The sequence below is a fragment of the Sinohyriopsis cumingii genome, chromosome 3 (genome assembly GCF_028554795.1).
Source record: "Sinohyriopsis cumingii isolate HCF-2022 chromosome 3, ASM2855479v2, whole genome shotgun sequence".
NCBI classification, from domain to species: domain Eukaryota; kingdom Metazoa; phylum Mollusca; class Bivalvia; order Unionida; family Unionidae; genus Sinohyriopsis; species Sinohyriopsis cumingii.
In genome coordinates, this window is record NC_142963.1 from 113,924,068 (window position 1) to 113,945,968 (window position 21,901).

General features: G+C 31.9%; 1 protein-coding gene across 1 annotated transcript in view; it reads right to left on the reverse strand.

Annotated features, from left to right (window-relative positions):
- LOC149803616 (transient receptor potential cation channel subfamily M member-like 2) overlaps positions 1-21,901 on the reverse strand; it is a 166,660-nt gene that overhangs the window by 85,798 nt on the left and 58,961 nt on the right. The window contains exons 14-16 of the mRNA XM_089953965.1: positions 20,063-20,125; positions 8,370-8,496; positions 105-185 (exon numbers count right to left, since the gene is read on the reverse strand). Coding sequence (XP_089810091.1) covers positions 105-185; positions 8,370-8,496; positions 20,063-20,125 — 271 coding nt within the window. The remainder of the gene's footprint in view (positions 1-104; positions 186-8,369; positions 8,497-20,062; positions 20,126-21,901) is intronic.

Consider the following 21,901-nt stretch of genomic DNA (forward strand, 5'->3'; position numbering starts at 1 on the left):
TACCAGACATGTGGTGGGCAAAGTATCTAATTTTCCCTATCATAATGTATGATCTCTCTTACGCATACCAGACATGTGGTGGGATTAGGAATACTGCTGTTTACCTTCAGCCTTTCTCTCCTCTTTATGGTTCCCAGGCAACCATTTCAATTCTGGTTTTACACCTTCCACAGTGAATTTTTCATCTGAAAATATATTAATATTTTGAATTAAAAATATAGAAGCAGATTCAATTCAATCCATTATAGAGATATACTGTTCATGTTATAAATAGATTTCTAAAGAAGCCAGGTCCAATTTATTACAAGTTTCTTGTCCTTCCTTGAAACTCTGCCTCTTTAACTCCACTGTATTAGAATTTTGACTTTGGTCCAGAGAAAAGCACCACAATGTACTTGAGAGCTACTATCCTATGGATGATTGTTTTCTTTGCAAAGCTTGAGTATTTAACATTTAAAAAAAAAATGATATTTCTAAAAAGTGAAGTGTCCAAGCAGTACAAATTCACTTAAATTTGTATAGTTTGTTGGGTATTACTTATGTTACTCTCAGTTGAGTATTTACCCCTTTGCAAGAATCATTACACAAAATAGTATGGAAAAAAGTACCTGTTACTAAACAAAATAATTGCAGAATAAGTATTAAATGTATCAAATTTGCACAGGTTGAAAATGAAAGTCTTCTCTTATAAAATACATAAAGATTGGTGAGTGAATTCGTTAAGCGTGACCCAGTTATTGAGATCACATTAGTTTTCCATAATAGAAATTCAGTGTAGCCAATTGACAGGTTAAGGAATTATACCATAGGAGTACAACTTAAGGATGCATCCAGTGTCCATCTGTACAATCAAGCAGAAAGGTAACAGACAATATAATGAAAACCTATTGGCTGCCAATCTCTAGCAAAATCATTGCAATAATTCTGCTGAATCACCTTGTGTGTCACATTAGGGCACCTGTCAAACCATCTCCAGTATGATATTCTCTGACATGCTTACTAATACCTTCAATGACTATGACACTGGTATTGACATCACATACCAGTCTGAAGGCAAACTCCTCAATCTGAGAAAATGAAGTGATTGTTTATGTCTCCTTTTTAATGATGACTTTCTCTGAATGTAAAATATGAAGTCCGACATGCAACATAATATGAAGAATTTCTCAGTGTCAAGAAGACAGAGGTGATGCATCAACTTGCACCAAGAAAGCCTTACTAATAGAATCTACCATCATAGTAAATGGTCAAACCCTCCTGGCAGTGGACAAATTACCTATCTTGGCAGTACGCTGTCATATGCAGTCCACATCATTGAAGAAACCAGTGCCAGGATTTCCAAAGCATGTGTGACCTATGACATACTATGTGCAAATGTGTGGGAACACAAAGGGATCAGTCTGCAAACAAAACTCAAAGTTTACAAAGCCACTGCATTGCTACCCTGCTGCATGCATGTGAAACCCTAATGGTATGCAGATGCCAAGCCAAGAAGTTTGGCCATTTTCACATTGGCTGCCTGAGGACACTGATGAAGATAAGATGGCAGGACAGTGTCCCAGACACTAAGGTTCTCACATAGGAAGACATTCAAGCATCTACAATGTGTTGATGAATCATATATTGGCTGGGCAGGCCATGTCACCAGGATGTCAAAAGAGTGACTACCAAAGAAGCTCTTCTACAGTCAGCTGAGAAGGAGGGAAAGTGATCTCAGGGTTGCTAGAAGAAAAACTTCAAAGATTCCTTCAAGTCATCATTGAAACTCTTCAACACTGACACTGAGCCTTGGGAAAAAAATATTGTTACCTCTTGTTTATATTTTAAAGACATTAACCCCTTAAAAGGCACCAAACAATGCAGTGGTCTAAAAAGTTCATCTCTAGAATTTAATATACCTACTTACTTAATGGACAACAATAAACCACAAATTCCTCATCAATCAACCATCATACATAGTCAAACCTGTCCTAACAGTCACCTGAGTTCAGTGGTCACCTGGTCACAATGGCCATTCTTATTCCCCCCAGCCAATTTCCTATATAAATATCAGGTCACCTGTCCTCATTTGTTTGATGAGCAAGTCATGCTATATACAAATGTGTATTACTTGTATCAATTTTTAAACATTTCATATTGATTATACTTTGTAATCCAGTCAGACTCAAAGAAGTCAACATGTCAGGTTCAAAAGCAATGCAATTTTCCACCATACAAGAAATATAGTAATCCATGTCTCCTCTGACCTTTCCCACCCCATTTCACAAATCATCAAAGGTTGCAAACAAGTCTACTGTCTTTTTTATCATAGTAAGTTTGAGCAACAACATAATCCATCAATTGTTTGAAGTGTGTGTTTTCATGCTTAACAAAATGTCAGTCATGTATTTCACAATTACAGGTAAGCTATCAATTAGTAATTTTATTTAGGAGCTGCTTCTACTGATAATGAGATAAAAATGCTTGCATGTGTGAAAGAGAGAGGCCTCCAACAAACCAGACATCTCAAGACATATGCTGCTTGTTCTCTATAATGCATATGGACATGTCAGGACATATCCAGCTTCCTCTCTATAATGCAAATGACATGTCAGAACATATCCAGCTTCCTCTCTAGAATGCATATGGACATGTCAGGACATATCCAGCCTCCTCTCTATAATGCAAATGACATGTCAGGACATCTCCAGCTTCCTCTCTAGAATACATATGGCCTCCCACAAACCAGACATCTTGGCACATTTTTCTGGATGCTCTCTTGCTGCTTCTAGCATCTACATAAACTACCAATCTTATTCTCTCTATGATGCAGATGGTGCTTATGTCCCCACAAATTCTTTTAACACATATTTTCTTATCCATTTATTGCATATTGTCCCAGGTTGAATGTTTGTATAAATTATACAGATAACCACTTAGGCCACAAAAAATATGTGTGTTTCCAGTAGGCCGACCTTCCCTGTTTTTCGTTGCTGATCCTAGCACTTCCCCCCCTCCCCCCAGGATAAGAAAAGAAAAATCCTGAAATTAATTTGTAGATTGTGCATCTAACTGAGCTGGTTTAGCTCAGTACTTGAAATGATTAGTACCATATATATGTATGTATGTATGTATGTATGTATGTATGTATGTTAATAAAAAGAACCTACCTACCCTAATTTTTAAAACCAGTGCAAAGGGAAACACTTATTTGTTTATCCTTATTGAAAGTCGATAACAAATGACAGTTCCTCATACATTAGCATTTTCCTGTGTCAATTGGGTTGGTTGTGTAGTGTGGTTATATTCATTACTAATCATGTGCATGTCTGAAAGTTTCACTTCATACCATTTAGTTCTATTTTGAATGATGAAAATAACTTGAGTTTTGTTAGGCTTCTATACAAATACATCTGTGATCCGTTCCCACTGGATGCTGCACATACTTAACAAGATTCATCTGCAGATGTTTGGTAAATTACTCTTTTCTATTTTAACCTTTCATTCTTTTTTTCTGGGTAGACAGGCACTGACATATAGGGTGAGGGTCAATAAACTGCACACTTGGGCCAGTTACAGTGCCCCATGTCTTGAGTTATGCCCTCACTTTGGAAAATAGTTCCTTGTCCTAATTCAGTATTAACAATCCATAATGTATGTTATTACTCTTAATTCAGTATTAACAATCCATAACGTATGTTACTGCTCATAATTCAGTATTAACAATCCATAACGTATGTTACTGCTCATAATTCAGTATAAACAATCCATAATGTATGTTATTGCTCATAATTCAGTATTAACAATCCATAACGTATGTTACTGCTCATAATTCAGTATTAACAATCCATAACGTATGTTACTGCTCATAATTCAGTATAAACAATCCATAATGTATGTTATTGCTCATAATTCAGTATAAACAATCCATAATGTATGTTATTGCTCATAATTCAGTATAAATAATTTAATCTATAATGTATGTTGTTGCTCATAATTCAGTATAAATAATTTAATCTATAATGTATGTTGTTGCTCATAATTCAGTATAAATAATTTAATCTATAATGTATGTTGTTGCTCATAATTCAGTATAAATAATTTAATCTATAATGTATGTTGTTGCTCATAATTCAGTATAAATAATTTAATCTATAATGTATGTTGTTGCTCATAATTCAGTATAAATAATTTAATCTATAATGTATGTTGTTGCTCATAATTCAGTATAAATAATTTAATCTATAATGTATGTTGTTGCTCATAATTCAGTATAAATAATTTAATCTATAATGTATGTTATTGCTCATAATTCAGTATAAATAATTTAATCTATAATGTATGTTGTTGCTCATAATTCAGTATAAATAATTTAATCTATAATGTATGTTGTTGCTCATAATTCAGTATAAATAATTTAATCTATAATGTATGTTGTTGCTCATAATTCAGTATAAATAATTTAATCTATAATGTATGTTGTTGCTCATAATTCAGTATAAATAATTTAATCTATAATGTATGTTATTGCTCATAATTCAGTATAAATAATTTAATCTATAATGTATGTTGTTGCTCATAATTCAGTATAAATAATTTAATCTATAATGTATGTTGTTGCTCATAATTCAGTATAAATAATTTAATCTATAACGTATGTTGTTGCTCATAATTCAGTATAAATAATTTAATCTATAAGGTATGTTATTGCTCATAATTCAGTATAAATAATTTAATCTATAATGTATGTTGTTGCTCATAATTCAGTATAAACAATCCATAATGTATGTTGTTGCTCATAATTCAGTATAAATAATTTAATCTATAATGTATGTTGTTGCTCATAATTCAGTATAAATAATTTAATCTATAATGTATGTTGTTGCTCATAATTCAGTATAAATAATTTAATCTATAATGTATGTTATTGCTCATAATTCAGTATAAATAATTTAATCTATAATGTATGTTGTTGCTCATAATTCAGTATAAATAATTTAATCTATAATGTATGTTGTTGCTCATAATTCAGTATAAATAATTTAATCTATAACGTATGTTGTTGCTCATAATTCAGTATAAATAATTTAATCTATAACGTATGTTATTGCTCATAATTCAGTATAAATAATTTAATCTATAATGTATGTTGTTGCTCATAATTCAGTATAAACAATCCATAATGTATGTTACTGCTCATAATTCAGTATAAATAATTTAATCTATAATGTATGTTGTTGCTCATAATTCAGTATAAATAATTTAATCTATAACGTATGTTATTGCTCATAATTCAGTATAAATAATTTAATCTATAATGTATGTTGTTGCTCATAATTCAGTATAAACAATCCATAATGTATGTTACTGCTCATAATTCAGTATAAATAATTTAATCTATAATGTATGTTGTTGCTCATAATTCAGTATAAATAATTTAATCTATAATGTATGTTGTTGCTCATAATTCAGTATAAATAATTTAATCTATAATGTATGTTGTTGCTCATAATTCAGTATAAATAATTTAATCTATAATGTATGTTGTTGCTCATAATTCAGTATAAATAATTTAATCTATAATGTATGTTGTTGCTCATAATTCAGTATAAATAATTTAATCTATAACGTATGTTGTTGCTCATAATTCAGTATAAATAATTTAATCTATAACGTATGTTATTGCTCATAATTCAGTATAAATAATTTAATCTATAATGTATGTTGTTGCTCATAATTCAGTATAAACAATCCATAATGTATGTTACTGCTCATAATTCAGTATAAATAATTTAATCTATAATGTATGTTGTTGCTCATAATTCAGTATAAATAATTTAATCTATAACGTATGTTATTGCTCATAATTCAGTATAAATAATTTAATCTATAATGTATGTTGTTGCTCATAATTCAGTATAAACAATCCATAATGTATGTTACTGCTCATAATTCAGTATAAACAATTTAATCTATAATGTATGTTGTTGCTCATAATTCAGTATAAACAATTTAATCTATAATGTATGTTGTTGCTCATAATTCAGTATAAACAATTTAATCCATAATGTATGTTGTTGCTCATAATTCAGTATAAATAATTTAATCTATAATGTATGTTGTTGCTCATAATTCAGTATAAATAATTTAATCTATAATGTATGTTGTTGCTCATAATTCAGTATAAATAATTTAATCTATAATGTATGTTGTTGCTCATAATTCAGTATAAACAATTTAATCTATAATGTATGTTGTTGCTCATAATTCAGTATAAACAATTTAATCCATAATGTATGTTGTTGCTCATAATTCAGTATAAATAATTTAATCTATAATGTATGTTGTTGCTCATAATTCAGTATAAATAATTTAATCTATAATGTATGTTGTTGCTCATAATTCAGTATAAACAATTTAATCTATAATGTATGTTGTTGCTCATAATTCAGAGTTACATACTCTTGAGTTTCCCATGGAAGGTCAAATTGCATGAAGAACTGATGTTATTGTACTCAAACTACTTTTCTTCTTCCAGTTACATTGACCCTGAACTTTGACTGTTTGATACCAAAATCAATAATTTCTTCCTAAACACAAGTGCAAAGTCTGGTACAGGCATGTGATCCAGAACTAGTGCTATTGGGTGGCCTGAACCTAAAACTTTGATATTAATGGATATTATCTTACCCAAAGTGCAAGCCAACCACATAGTCTGGTAATGGTTGATGGTAGAGAACATATATATATGTATATATACTCTGGTCAGCATATAAAAATCAGAGATGGCCATTGTCTGTGAACTGAAGTTGCTGCTAAGTTATAAAATAAGAGAGAGACAAAAATAGATTTGTTTAAATCTAATTATTAGTTAACAATTTATGATTAAAGGTCAGACTTGGATACCTGGAGACAAAACTCAGTTGGAAAGTGTAGAATCAAGCAATCTTTTAAAGGACGCAATAAATGGGACCATGCTAGACTACATACGATCTTAAACACACAGATGAGAATATTGATTCAGCAGCAAACTTTGGGTCATCACATATTTTATGGCACTGTTAAAAGTTCATAAATAAAGTTTTTATACTTCTAAATTTTTAACCTGTTTCTTCTGATCCTTTTGAACTCTGTTTAAGAAATCTGATGGTCACCCCTCTAGAATATCAGTGGCTGTCACATTAGTACAAAACTGTCAAAATTACTCCTCCTGAGTGGCCACATATTTGGGTTTGCAGACATAAATTTCACACATACATTTCTTCCAGCATGCCAATAAAATTAAAGTACCTAATTTAAATTTATCCACACAAAGAGGTAATGAATCTAATTATCCTCACTGCAAAGATATTAGGTTTTTCACTTTGATTTTCTCATTATGGTAAAAACTAACCACACTGAAAAATAGTATTATTCAGCTTGGTCACCATGGAACAAATATGGCATTTTAGCTGTAATGGCTTCTCTGTCTCTCAGGTTCTCAGATTACAAAATATATTTGAAAAGGTACCAGCCCAAAACCAGTCAATCACATTATAAGCTCACTTAGTCTGTAAACACAGCATTTTGTGTATTACCTAAAAATTATCAAGGAAGAAATAAGTTGTTGCAAATGGAGCAAATTGTCAGGAAATATTCTCAGTTCAGAAAGAAAAGCAATTCAACTAAACAAGAATGCGTTCAAATGTTCTTGTAGTGCAGTGACCAATTTATTCCCTTTTTAAAATGTTGAAAGAGTTTTTATTTATTCCAGTGACTGGACAGGCTGAAAGAATATATATATATATATATATATATGACATACATTAACTGTGACTGGTCTATCCTACCAGTACACAGAACAGCCACATGCATTGATCAGTATAGTGGTCTGACAAATACAATGCCAAGTTAGAACTCTATTACTGTTTGGGGGGGGACTGCAATTTGAATTTCTGATATCAGCAAAGTCCTAAATGAGCTTTAATAAACATTATAGAAATTACCTAAGGGAAATACACGTCAAATCTGATCCAAGAAACTCTAATGCATTTAATGAGACAACAGGACATGCTTTTCCCAAATGAATTAGTTAAGTTGGTAGAACTGCAGACTCATATCCATGAGTCAAAAGTTCAATACCTGCCCTGGTCAGCTCACATTGGCTGCCTGTATGTGTCCTTGGGAAAGGTCCTCAACTCCCACTTCCTTGACAGGAAGCCAGATGCACAAATTTAGCTAATGTTAAAAATATCCTTTTCTAAACAGTATTTTGATATCAACGAAAATAAATGAATTACAGTATTTATGGTATTTTAATATCTTTCTAATAAAATTTTATTAATTTGTATAAATGTTTTAGGTTCTCTTTGAAATCATTACAAAAGGATTTCTGGGTTCAAAGAACTCACCACTGTATGGATTCATGGATTCATCTCTAAGCAGATAAACTATGATCTTGCCAACTGATTTCAACAAATCTGGTTCAGTACCAAAATTCTCTGGCTGTCTACAACAAAGGTAAGCTCTCCAGGATTGCTGAAAATAGAGACAATACTAGCTTAATACTACAGTTAAAAACATCAGCAGCCTCATAACAAGCTGCAACAATCAAGGTAACCCATCATGCACTGTTCCAGCCAACTATGACCCAGTTTCCTAACTCTTTTAAACTGGACAATATATTTAACTCCTAACTTTGTCCTGATAAAACTTTACTCAAGTGCAATTGCCAGTGTTCAAATACATTAGCTGGTAATGACATATATTCTCTACAATATGTATTGATTGCAATTTACTCACTGTAATTTACAGATAGTATAATTAGTAAGTTTGACTTATTCATTGTATCAGAAAAAGACATGTTGTATGAATAATAGCCTTAAAACCAAAAATAGTACAACATATTCTTATAGACAGTCATTGAGGTGAATATTAATTTTATGAACTAATAACATTAATATTAACTGAAGCACAATGGATGTCAGTCAATATGATAGGCTAAAATTCATGTTTGTTAAAGTGAAGGTCCATAATTTTATTACATGACATTATGAAGAATTGCCCAAGTATCATTTCAACTGCATGGTGCAACTCACTTAATATTATGATGTCACATTCAAGTCAACAAAATCAGGTCCATGCAAAATAAAGAATGACCATTTAACATCCAGACTGACAATGCAACCATGTGACATGACATGAACACACTAAACGAAAAATGACAATGTGACATTAAGAATGACAATGTGACTTAGAGAAAAAGCAGGTGACATGAAGAATGACCATGTGACATGCAATGACCATACTAAATAAGGCATGACCATGTGACATGAAAAATGACTATGCAACTTAAAGAATTACCATCATGCAACATGAACAATGACCATGTGACATGTCACAACCACACTACATGAAGAATGACAATGTGATATCACGAAATATCACATATCAAACATATTTTGCCATCCAATGAAACAAGTACTACAGTGAATTATTCATATTGTTGGAGAAATGAATATGGATTAAAAAAATTACTAAATCAGTTCTAATGATGTCATCAGAAGTTCAGAAGTATGAACTGTGAAGCATTTATATTTTATTTTATAAAGTATATGCTTGATAATACACCCACCCACCAATCTGAATAAATGTAACAAAATCATTTTATTTAACAAAGCCTTTACCAATAATAAAATCCACAAATACAAACTAAAATATTTAATAGGCAGTACCCATTTTAACAAAAGGAGACAATAAATGTTGCCAGTGCTTGAACTGTAAATCACATTAGCCTGCCTTGGTTGTGTTAAAGACAAAGTAACATCAAATAAGAATATATACATGCCAAGACAACAATATTCAATAATTACATTTGTATAAACTGACACTTAAAAGAAAAGTGTGGCAATTAAGTTAGGACTGAAAACAAGTTTATAGTGACCTGACCTTGCCATGGTTTGCAAAACAGTTCATCTTTTAAAACAGTCTCTACCATGAACTTACATAATTCCTAAGGAGTAAATACTTTTGATAAAGTTTGCTTTATCAACCCTAAAAAATTATATGGCATCACAGATCAAGGAAATATAGTTTTGGGGATTCAATAATCCCTGTATAGAATGAAAATCAAAAGTCAGGAATGTTTTTAGATGTGGTAATTTCATGATATTACTGTTCTGTTGCAGTGCAAATACAAACAATTAAACAAGTTTCTACTGTACAAATAAAACCAATGCATGGGGAAAGTTAAACAAATCAGCTAATTCATTTATTAAAGTACTGACATTAACTTTAATAATTATACAAAAAAGTGGAATTAAAACAAATTATACAAATTTATTCTTTTTCATGATAACTTCAGTTTGAAAATTAATTCATTAAAGACAAAAAATACAAAGTGATGCAGCTTAACAAAAAGTCAGAGAAATTGACAGACAGGTAAAAATAGGCCAGGTTGTCATCACTAACTAGAAAAGTTATGCATACTCTAACAACACTGTGTCCTATGAATATAGAAATCTAGTGAACAGACATCAAGTGAATCTTTTCAATTGTCTTAACTTCATAATATGAAGAAAATCCATAATGGATTTAGGAAATATAAACAACTGAAGATACCTGAGCCAAAATCAAACAACAAATTTTATATGACCTCTTATACTGTTATATTGTAAAAAGTGTGCTGTTTTATGCTAAAGATTGCCCAGTTATGTGGTCAAAGTCCCTTGTTATGTGGGAATAAGTCTCCATTTGATGAAGGAAAAAACAGAAACAATTTGCTTCTTAAGGTATCAATACCCTAATGCTAGCTCCATTTTTTTTTTAAATCAAGCAAACACAGAATACAAGTCATTACTGGTATGAACATTTATTCTGAAAACATGCAAACTGTCTAGAAGAAAGATTGTTACGTATATCTATATTGTGTTAATGTAAACAATATGCTAACTTTTGTTCATGATTGTATATATAGGTTGTTATGCGTTTGGAATTGTCTAGAAGCAAATATATTTACAATCTGATTAGAATTTTAGAATGGACTTACATCTAAGGTGTGTTAAAATGTACATCTAGGGACAAATAATTAGTTCCTGTTTTATATCAGTCTGTGGTAATTTATGATCAGAGTTTGCAGCTGTATTCAGATAAAATTTGAGAGGAATCAATCATTTAAATAATTCACTGGAATTGCAAAGTGCTCATTGACTTTGGATTAACACATTTTTCTGGATTTATTGAGAACTCATTCAAAGACTTATTGGATTGCATCAATGTGGTAAATCATCAAACTCAAGACCATTGGAATTCATTCAGAATATTCTATACTTTTGGACTTGTGATACAACATTTAGGTTTATTTGGGATTTAATTCACAATAGTATAAGTGTTTCTTAATTTTTCACTTTGTAACTTAGCGAAATAAATAGTTTGTTGAGTTTACTAAACTTGTTGGTTTTGCTCCTTTCTGTTACACTTAAGACCTAGAGATGTAACAACATGATTTCAAAAGCAAACATCGAAAATTCAGTAATGCTTTCTTGCTGAATATGACCATCCTGTTACAACTCTATGGTCTTAAACTAAGTATTAGAAGCGAAACACATAAGTTTAGTAAAGTGTAGGAACTTAAAGTATATACAGTGTTCAGAATTTGAATTCCAGCACTAGATGTGAATATGATGAATAATGTACCAATAGTCTTGAATAGGTTGATGTATCACAATGATACAATCCAGAATGTCTTTAAATGAATTCGGAATAATCCCAAAACAGTGCATTAGTCCTAAAAGTAAGTGAGCACTTTATAATTCCAATGAATAATGAAATGATTCCTCTCAAATTATGTGTGAACACAAATGAAAAATACTCCACACACTGATCTTAATAATAAATAATTTTGTTGACCGCAACCTTATACAAGACACATGATAGCCTTATTGAGAATAGATTCCTGGTGCATGGAAAATGGCACGAAAGAAAATGCATTCAAGACAAAGTATTCATGATTATTACCAAACAAAAGACAGCAAAATTGGAAAATAACAATTTTAATGTTAAGTTGAATAAAATCTGCCTACAAATGGTTACCCATGACAAAATCCTGACAACAATTTGCAATGGAATGAACACATTCAAGTCATATGTCATAAAGTCAATTCTTGTCTGTGATTATTTAGCAAGATAAGATCATATCTATCAACTAAACATAGGTTAATATATTACAAATGCTACTATATACAACCATACCTAGACTGCTCTAATGTTATCTAGGGAAACAATTCTGACAAGAATATTTAAAAATTATTTCACTTGCAGAAAAAGAACTTGCAGACTCATCCTAGATATTACTGAAAACATTCCCAAATGCAATGAATGATATTAAAAAGTTAACATTAAGTGAGAAAGGCATGAATTACAAAGTTTTAAACAATATGGACTCATCATATCTCAATCAACTACTCATGCTAGAAGACAAGGCAACACTCCCAATTTAAGATCAATTTCAGCTAACCACATTCCATCCCAAAACCAAGTAAAGAATTCTTTAAAAATGTTTTCAATATTCAGGGTCACTAATTTGGAACAAAATTCCAAAGAAAATTAGAGAAATTGCAAATATAAATGCATTTAATTATAATCTAATTCAGTGAATGGAAGTTGAAATTGTTTGATTTGACAAACACATGGCAACTTAAACAATTTGTTGTCTAACTATATCTGCACTATATATATATATATATATATATATATATATATATATATATATATATATATACACACACACACACAAACACACACATAAGGTACCTAACTGGAACATGTTCTTTAAAATTTTCTGTTTATCATGTCCATACATAAAAGTAGCTTATTATCAAGTCTGTCTGTGTGTGTGTGCACACACTCTGAATCTAAATATGCATATAATAGAGGGTTACAAGAAGAATTAGTTCCATGCAACTAATTGTGTCACCCTCTTTAAATAAAATCATCATCATTATTATTATTATTATTATTATTATTATTATTAAATGACCAGGATATGGGTCAAAAGTTCACTTCCAGAACATTCTAAGTTTGTAAATAATGCTAGACCTTGAACTCAAATATCAGTAAATAACTTATTTATAACTTACAAACATAACAAAATTCAGGTAGCCTATAAATACTCTACCCTCATTCACAGATTAAGTTCAAGCACACAATATAAATTAAATACACATAATAATATACTTTGATCACTACATTAACGAAGGTGTTGACACTCTTCATAATCAATCAGCACACCAAATTTTAGTGAGTGCTAACATTATTTGAAAAAATTTGCCCATAGAAAAAATATAAGTATTATATTGAGGAAAATGGTGTCTTTTTTGTCAGTCTTGTATTCTCTGAATTCACATTTCGGAATTGAATAGTTTTTCCCTCAAAATAAACTCCAAATGTTCAATGCTGAATTGCCAGTTGTTCTGAGCTGTTTTGCACTAAATGGGAACCATTCTGATGATGCTTGTAGGATGGTATGACCACATCACATTGTTAATTGCCAATTGGGACTAAAAGAAAAGTGTTGGCTTTAAGCAAAAAGAAAATGGCAATATTTTGTGTCAAATTTGCCATTTTTGATGCTGGTTTCAAGGACCATCTGGTAAATTTACATGTGCCATATTGCTGCAAATATAATGCAAGCTTTTTTAGGAAATGTAGAAATACATCTGTCATTAAAGTAAAAAAACTGACATTACTAAAATTGTCAAGTATTTCAAGCATCCAGAACTTGAGATGTTTAAGCAAAGTTAATTTTTGGTAAATTTGAGAGTGTGTAATTTTGTTTTCTGTACTTAGACTTTGCTAAACCTGGACCATTTTACCTTGATAAGTATTTCTTGTACTGCCATCTAACAAAGAAATTGTAATTAAAATATGATGGAGAAATTTTAACAGTCATTTGACACTGCTTGTAGAAAATAATCTCACACTGATCGGATAACACTTTTAATGGCATGCAAATTTACAAATTCTGGTCTCTGAACAAGAAAAATTCAACTTTTAATAGGCATACCATCACATAATGTGGAAATGGAGATCTAAACTGATGCAGCAGATGTGTAAAGAGTATCACAGTAGTCATATGGCAGCTGTATGAAAATTATTATTAAATTAAAAACTATAACAGAAAGCTTCCAAAAACTTGTATTTATTATGGTCTTCTCATTGCCCAAATTTCTCAATTCTGAAAAATATTTCTTCACAACATTGTAACACAAAGCAATATACTGGAACATGATAGAACTTTATACAAGTAGATCTACTCCAGGGGTAAACCTGCAATGTGTACATGTGAATATTATTGTAAACAAAGGATCTGATGATTCCAGTCTTGGGCTGTTCCACGGAACCCACGGAGGGCACTTTCAATGTAGTCTCGTCACTGATAGATGCAATTTAGATTTTTCCTATTGTCATGTTGCCTGCCTGCGATCACGTAAGTCAAGAACAAAGGAATTGGTTAGAAGCCATGTATATATATGTTAGACCCCATGGCTATAGTAATCCTGTTCATAACGGTTAAGAGAGCCAGCTTTGTTGGGTGCCAAAAATCACATGTGGATATTGAAAGTTCTGTTCAAGAACAAAGGACCTTCTTATTGGTGTCGTAAATCTCACCATGTTGACAGATGACTGGAGCATTGTCTGCTAGTTGAATAGAACAGGGTAGAACCGATATCCAATCAGAATTGAGAGAGGGTGTGGTCACCATTTCAATCTGAATTTAATTGAGTAATTTAGACTAGAAACTTCAGTAATTGTGAAACATCATGCTGGAAAGTTAAAGGAATAACTCTGGGAAAGCCACTTGTAAATTGGCGGGAAAACTTAGGAAATTCTAAAGAAAGACAAAGCTTCATAAAGGTCAGTGAGTTATTTGATGGATTGTTGCAGAATATTACAACATTGTAATTGTAATTATGTGCAGTATGTATACTTCATTACTAGAATCATTAGTATGTAAAGTTACCTTTGTAGTGTTTAGTTTACATGCATATTTGAGAAACAAGCTATGATCATGTAAAGAATTACGCTGATTGCTAGCTCGTGGTTAGAATTGATATTGTAATTCGCTATCTGGTTACTTTGTATCAAACCAGTGCATTTATTCATGTGATATTCTAGATTTTGCAGCTGTTGAATTGAATTGTAACTTTGGAAAATGGTTGCAGTGTGTAAAATTAGTTAATATGGATATTTGAATATTTGTGTACACTTGTGGGAGTGTAATGTACAGAAATGCATCTGATTGTTGTGCTATTGTTCAGTATAATGAGATTAAGAATATATATACTGATGTGATGCAATTTGTTGATGTCTGTATGATAAGTAGTTGATACCATGCTTTTATTACGACGTTGTTTACCATAAAAGAGCGTATGGGTATTTCGATGTGCATGAATGCGTGACCAATAAAATGTAATAGCCTTTATCTTATGATTGATTGTTGGTTTAGTGTGAGATGAGATCGCTAAGAAACTATGCTAATGTCCTTGTGTTTTCACAGGAAGCTTTTAGGGGACAGACTTTCGGTGGTGTTTAGTCCCGAGTCTCTAGGAGAGAGACGGAATAAAGACTAGTGGAGAAGTCAATTGTGAATCAAAGGCTAGTCAGAGAGCAAAGTCAAGGAGGAGGAGGAAAAGGAGTCATGGAGGAGGAATTGGAGAAGGAGCAGTCAAGGAGAAGGAGTTAGGAGGGAAGTCGGAAGGAGAAAAGAAATTGGCAGGATAGGAGAGATACAGATGAGTAGAAAACAAGGACAGGTGGAAAAGTGATCTCACACTATAAATCAAAGGATGTAATAGGCTATCACTTGGTAGAGAGGAAGAAGAGTGATTGGGAAATTATCATTTGAATATTGAACTGTATTAAATTGTTATTCTTTTGAATTTCACCTTTTGTGTTCTAAATAATTTAACTGTCAGCATTGCTGACTTGTGGTTTGGAGCCTTATCTCTTTCTATCACTAATTTCACTCCCTACAAAATCGAGCCCAGGATGGGACTTCTGTGGTAATTTAAATAATATATTGGGAGCACCCCTCCACAACCCTAACAAGCCACAAACTATGGTGGCTTCAGTATGTATGGGTGTGTGTCTGTGTTGGGGAGTCTGAAAGAAAAGAATGTGAATACATTATGCTATGCATGTGTATGTGTATATGTGGGTTTTGTATATAAGTAAGTCCCTGTGTATCCTCAAGGTACATTAGTTCTTCACCTAATTGTTTTACTTCTTCAAATAAACTAATTATTATTATTTATTGTTATATCTGTGCATCATTTTCATCCATCTTTGAGTCATAAGAATACTTTTGCATGTATTTAAAAAAAATTGCCTTCCCTAGGTACCATGTAGGTTTAAATGCAACTACCCTATGGGTGTATTATTTTATTCTAAGCATCAAACAAGTCAGAAATGATTAACATTTTGCAAACTGTAGCAGTAAGATTATAAGATCATTTGCTTCAGTCAGCACTCTAAACTGAGGATAAAGTTTCCTGTAATTATCAAAAGTTCACTATGTTGGATTATTTATAATCAACATGTATGATTGTGATTATAAAGACAGATGTATCTTCTATCAGCTATACACTATAGTTGCTTTGCTTTCTTTTTCAGATGAGTGAACACTAAAGATATGAGGCAGATTTTCCAGTTTGATTTGGCATTAGTTTATGAACACATACATTTATTTAATGGACTTTGTTGCAAGCATTTTACTTCATCACACTGGTTAATAGTTTTCATAAATCTACATTCAACCAAGTTTTGGCTCTGACTAAATATCTCTGTATCCTTTTTCTCAATATTAAAATATCCACCATAATCATCGAGTACTGCTTGGAATACCAATACTGATGTGTGTTTTCTTCTTCAACAAATTAACTATACCACTGTTATGTATATGTAATGTAATTGATTGTTTGTTAGTTTTTTAAAAAAAATTTATTCCATTACATGCTATTGTAATGCAATATTGTTTACTGGATTTAATATTGTCCAGAATAGAGTTCAGTTCTGTTTGACCTGACTGATTTTTTATTTTTATTTTTGATGTGAACAACTAATAATAGAAACATTGTATCTAGTTGCTGACCTTGCTTCACAATCTGTGATAGTTATGTTAAACAACTTTTTTGTATTTTTTTGTAATATCCTTCTCAGAGTAAGAATCATTAAGTTGAGTCAAGGTCATACATGGACTAAGTGACATCAAGCATGTGTTAATTGATAAACAAGCTTCTATTTTTTTCCAGAAGGATGAACTCTTGACCCCCATCTGAGAATCTGTTTTGCGTTTTAGTTAGTCTTATAACTGATGTTATGATAAGAAATCTATCAGTTGTGCCATAACACTTGAGATGTCAAGTTTTTTTAATGTTGTGTCTAGTTTGGGCTGATTTTTTATTTTCTTCATATTATTGAATTTCAAGTCATTATTTTCCCTGGAAATACAAAAGTGCTCAGATAATTCTTGGACAAAGACTTCTACTGGATTTAATACAGAATTCAAAAACTTGACTTCTATTTTCTGTGATTCAACAAGAGAATGTTGATGCATCATTACAATGCTATTACATATATCAGCGCCTTCCACTTTGGATTTTCATTGGGATATGAACTGTTACTCACTTAGGACTTTTCATTGATAGGACTTGTATTTTAATTCTTGGATTATTTTTGGATTTAATTCATAAAAACTGTAAGTTCTTTTTTCTCATTTTTTCAATTTTTAGTCTAGGGAAATAAATTATTTGTTAAATGTTACAAAGCTTGGTGTCTTCTCTCTTTTCTGTTACTTGTTTTAAGAGCATAGACTCGTAACACCACACATGCATTGAGGGGTTTATAAAAACAGGGTATTTCTCATACAACAGGATTGGTGCCTATACATCATCTGTAAGCAAACACTTAAGTGCAAACATTTATAAAACTGCTCATCATCTCTTTAAAATCTACCTCTTGATTCCTAAGTAATAGCTTTGTGCTGAGCTGATTAATATGTAACAAGAATTGAATCCACCATGCCTGGAACCTGAAGATGCACATTTCCTCCTAGCAAGAATCGACTCCTACATGCCTGGAACCTGAAGACACACATTTCCTCCTAGCAAGAATTGACTCCTACATGCCTGGAACCTGAAGATGCACATTTCCTACCAGCAGAATTGACTCCAAGAAGCATGGAACCTAATTCAGACATTTCCTCCTAGCAAGAATTGACTCCACCATGCCTGGAACCTGAAGATGCACATTTCCCACCAGCTAAAATTGACTCAAGGAAGTGTGGAGCCTATTTCACACTTTTCCTACTAGCTAGAATCGACTCCAACATGCCTGGAACCTGAAGGCACACATTTTTGCAGAGGACATGACATTAAATAACATTGGACCAACAAAATTAAATGAGGATTTGGTTAAAGTAAATAACTATTGTGAGCACAATGGTATGAAGATAAATGCAGCCAAATCAAAAGCCATAATTGCAAGTAGTTGACCAAGAGTAAAAGCTTAGAAAGATGACTTCAAAGTACTGTTAAAAGGCATAATACTGAAGAATCTGAAAATGAAAAACAAATTGGCCTCATGACAGACCATGAAAATGTAAGTTGATAAGGTCATTAGAAAAGTTAACTCACTGCTTAATCTTGAACATAATAAAATCTTATCTCCATCAAGTACAGATAAAGATATTCTATAATGCCTACATCATGCCGCAGCCAGAATATTGTTGTTCTATCTTGGGTAATAGTGCACATTTCCTCCTAACCAGACTTGTCTAAAACAAGACTGGAAGACATACATTTCCCAGAAACTAAGACTTCACTCCAACAAACCTGAAACCTGATGAGACTTGTATCTTCTTCAAACTAGACTTGCCTCCAACAAACCTTGAACCTAATGAGACTTGTATTTCCCTCTAACGACTTTACTCCAACAAGCCTGGAACTTAACAATACTCATATTTCCCACTAACCAAACTTGATTCCAACAAGCCAGGAACTGGAAGACACACATATTTCCCACTAACTAAACTTGATTAAAATAAGCCAGGAACTTTAAGATATACATATTTCCCACTAACCAAACTTGATTCCAACAAGCCAGGAACTAGGAGACACACATTTATTTGGAATGGGTCTCAAACATTTTCATTAGAATAGCTTCTGTTACTATGAATCAATCTCTTTCTATGCCCAATGACATTCAGATATATTAGATTTCACTGCACAGTGGTCCCTTACAATAAAGTACTTCAGTATAACACTGTCCCTTACAATAAAGTACTTTAGTATAACACTGTCCCTTACAATAATGTACTTCAGTGTAACACTGTCCCTTACAATAAATTACTTCAGTATTACACTATCCCTTACAATAAAGTACTTCAGTATAACACTGTCCCTTACAATAATGTACTTCGGTATAACACTGTCCCTTACAATAATGTACTTCAGTATAACACTTTCCCTTACAATAAGTACTTCAGTATAATACTGTCCCTTAAAATAAAGTACTTCAGTATAACACTGTCCCTTACAGTAAAGTACTTCAGTATAACAATGTCCCTTACAATAAAGTACTTCAGTATAACACTGTCCCTTATATAAAGCAGGTATTATGGTCATGGATCCCAATAAAATGGGTAGATTTTATCCAAAAAATATTACTTATCACTTATTTCACTGAAGCTTAGGTTTTGTGCTGATCTTTCATACAACATACACAACCATTGCTTTAAAGACATCATACCCATTACAACATAATATTGCTTATAATATAAACTCGTCACAACAAAGTCTTGTTACAATATAAATCAATCATAACACAGTGATTCTTATAATATAAACCCATTACAGGTCTTTTTCATAAAGAATTCCATTATTAACACAGTCATGTTCTTAATATAAACCCATTATAATGGAGTCTTTTCCATGAAAGCAACAAAACTACCCTATAGTTCTTACAGACAGTATTATACGGAATCAATGTACAATAAAGACAAAGTTGGGGAAACTGGAGGAGTTTCTGGTTGTGCTTTCTAACTTACCTTCATATACATTATCAACTGTCTTAAAAGCTGAGCACTACTGTCAGAACGAATCAAAAGGGACTGAAATAAATTAGAAAGGTAACACATTATAAAAATATTGTACAAGAAAATCATTGCAAATTACTTGATATATAGTTGACGTCTGCTACATGATAACTTTTATCCTGATGGTATTGTCATTAGAATGACCCTATTGTTATGAATCCCATGTTGTGATCTTTTGAAACATATATATGTACTCAGTCTGAGTATCAGCAAATTTCAAATATCTGTCATCATAAATAACCAAATACCTGTCTTATTTGGTAGTTTGTGGGCAAAAAGACTGAAATAAAAATGCAACTGCATATTTATGTGCTTATATAAATTTATATACTATTAAGAGATAAAACTTTCAGTTTTATATATTTTGTAATGACTGAGCAAAAACATTGGCAGTAATACAATTTTACATACATTTCACTGTATAGTTTACTAGTGACACTTGTGTCTTAATACAGTGTAAAATCCATATTATCAATTTATTGGTACTTTAAACATTCAACAATTAAAATCAAGTTCTTGTCCAGTCATTTTGTTGTAGTAATGATTCTGTTACAAAAGTTCATGGCATTAATTTAATGGAGTTATCATTCTTGTCATATTGTGAAACCTGCTTGTATAAATGAGAATAACGAGTCAGAAATATACACCTATACATAATATCTAATTAATATCATAATTATTTTTAAAAAATTTATTCATAATTTCCAACACTTACAATTCAGACTAGAATTCATATGTCTGCTCAGTGAAATGGTAAACTCCTAAGTTACGTAACCAGTTGAGAAATATTCTTGTTTAGAGTCTGACTTAGAATGTCCCTTGAGCAGATCACCCTGGTGCTGTCCATAATCCAAGAGTTGATCAGTAGCCCACAAGTCTATGTACATATTGAGTCCCACTAATGCAACCAACAATTCCTTGCACTATATGCTACTTGTTACAAGACCCCTACAGACCCCAATGATCACCTTTCTATCTAAGCCAATGATCACCTTTCTAAGTGGCAGCTGAAAATTTGCATAACAATGATTGAAGTTTTCAACTATGTTTGGTCCCATCTCAGAAAATGGAAGGACCTCTCCTGACTCAGAGTGGATACCTTGCTGAAAGATATATTACTGGAAATCACAAAGTTGTCCCCTGCCTTGAAGTGAGCATGGTTTCACCCTCTTTAGAATTGAATGCTTTCAATAAACACAGCATTTCTCCTTATCAGAGACATGCAGAAAATGAAGTAATCCAAGTGGCAGACTAAAGCTGATTTACTTAAATAAAGAAGGAAAAAAAACCATGGATCAACTTCTTCCTTGATCTACCTGTGGAGATTTCCAGGACAGTTCTGCATTCTTCTTGCCTGCAGAAACAGTTGTTCATACAGGTTCTCCATCTGAACCCAGGGCCACTGAACCTGCATATTTGTGTGCCTGATTTAAGTTATGAGTTTATTCAAAGTCACTAATACACAAGTTCAACTTGCTTAATTGAGTGCACTCAGATATTAAGGATTTTTATTTTATTTTATCCACTCACGATACTTATAACATTTGTGTCTCATGATTGGAATAATTCACTGGTTTTGCTGGGAGTGTTACATGCTATGTTTCTGTTTTATATATTTTTTACAGCTACACATTGCAAATTATATATTTTAATCCACAAGGCATTTCAATTCTATAAATGTTTTATTCTTTTGAAATCTATGTGCATTCTACAATTTTGAAAAACCTGCTTTGTCTTGTTTTATGCAAGGGGAAGTACTCTATATAACATTCAATCTGATAATATCAAATG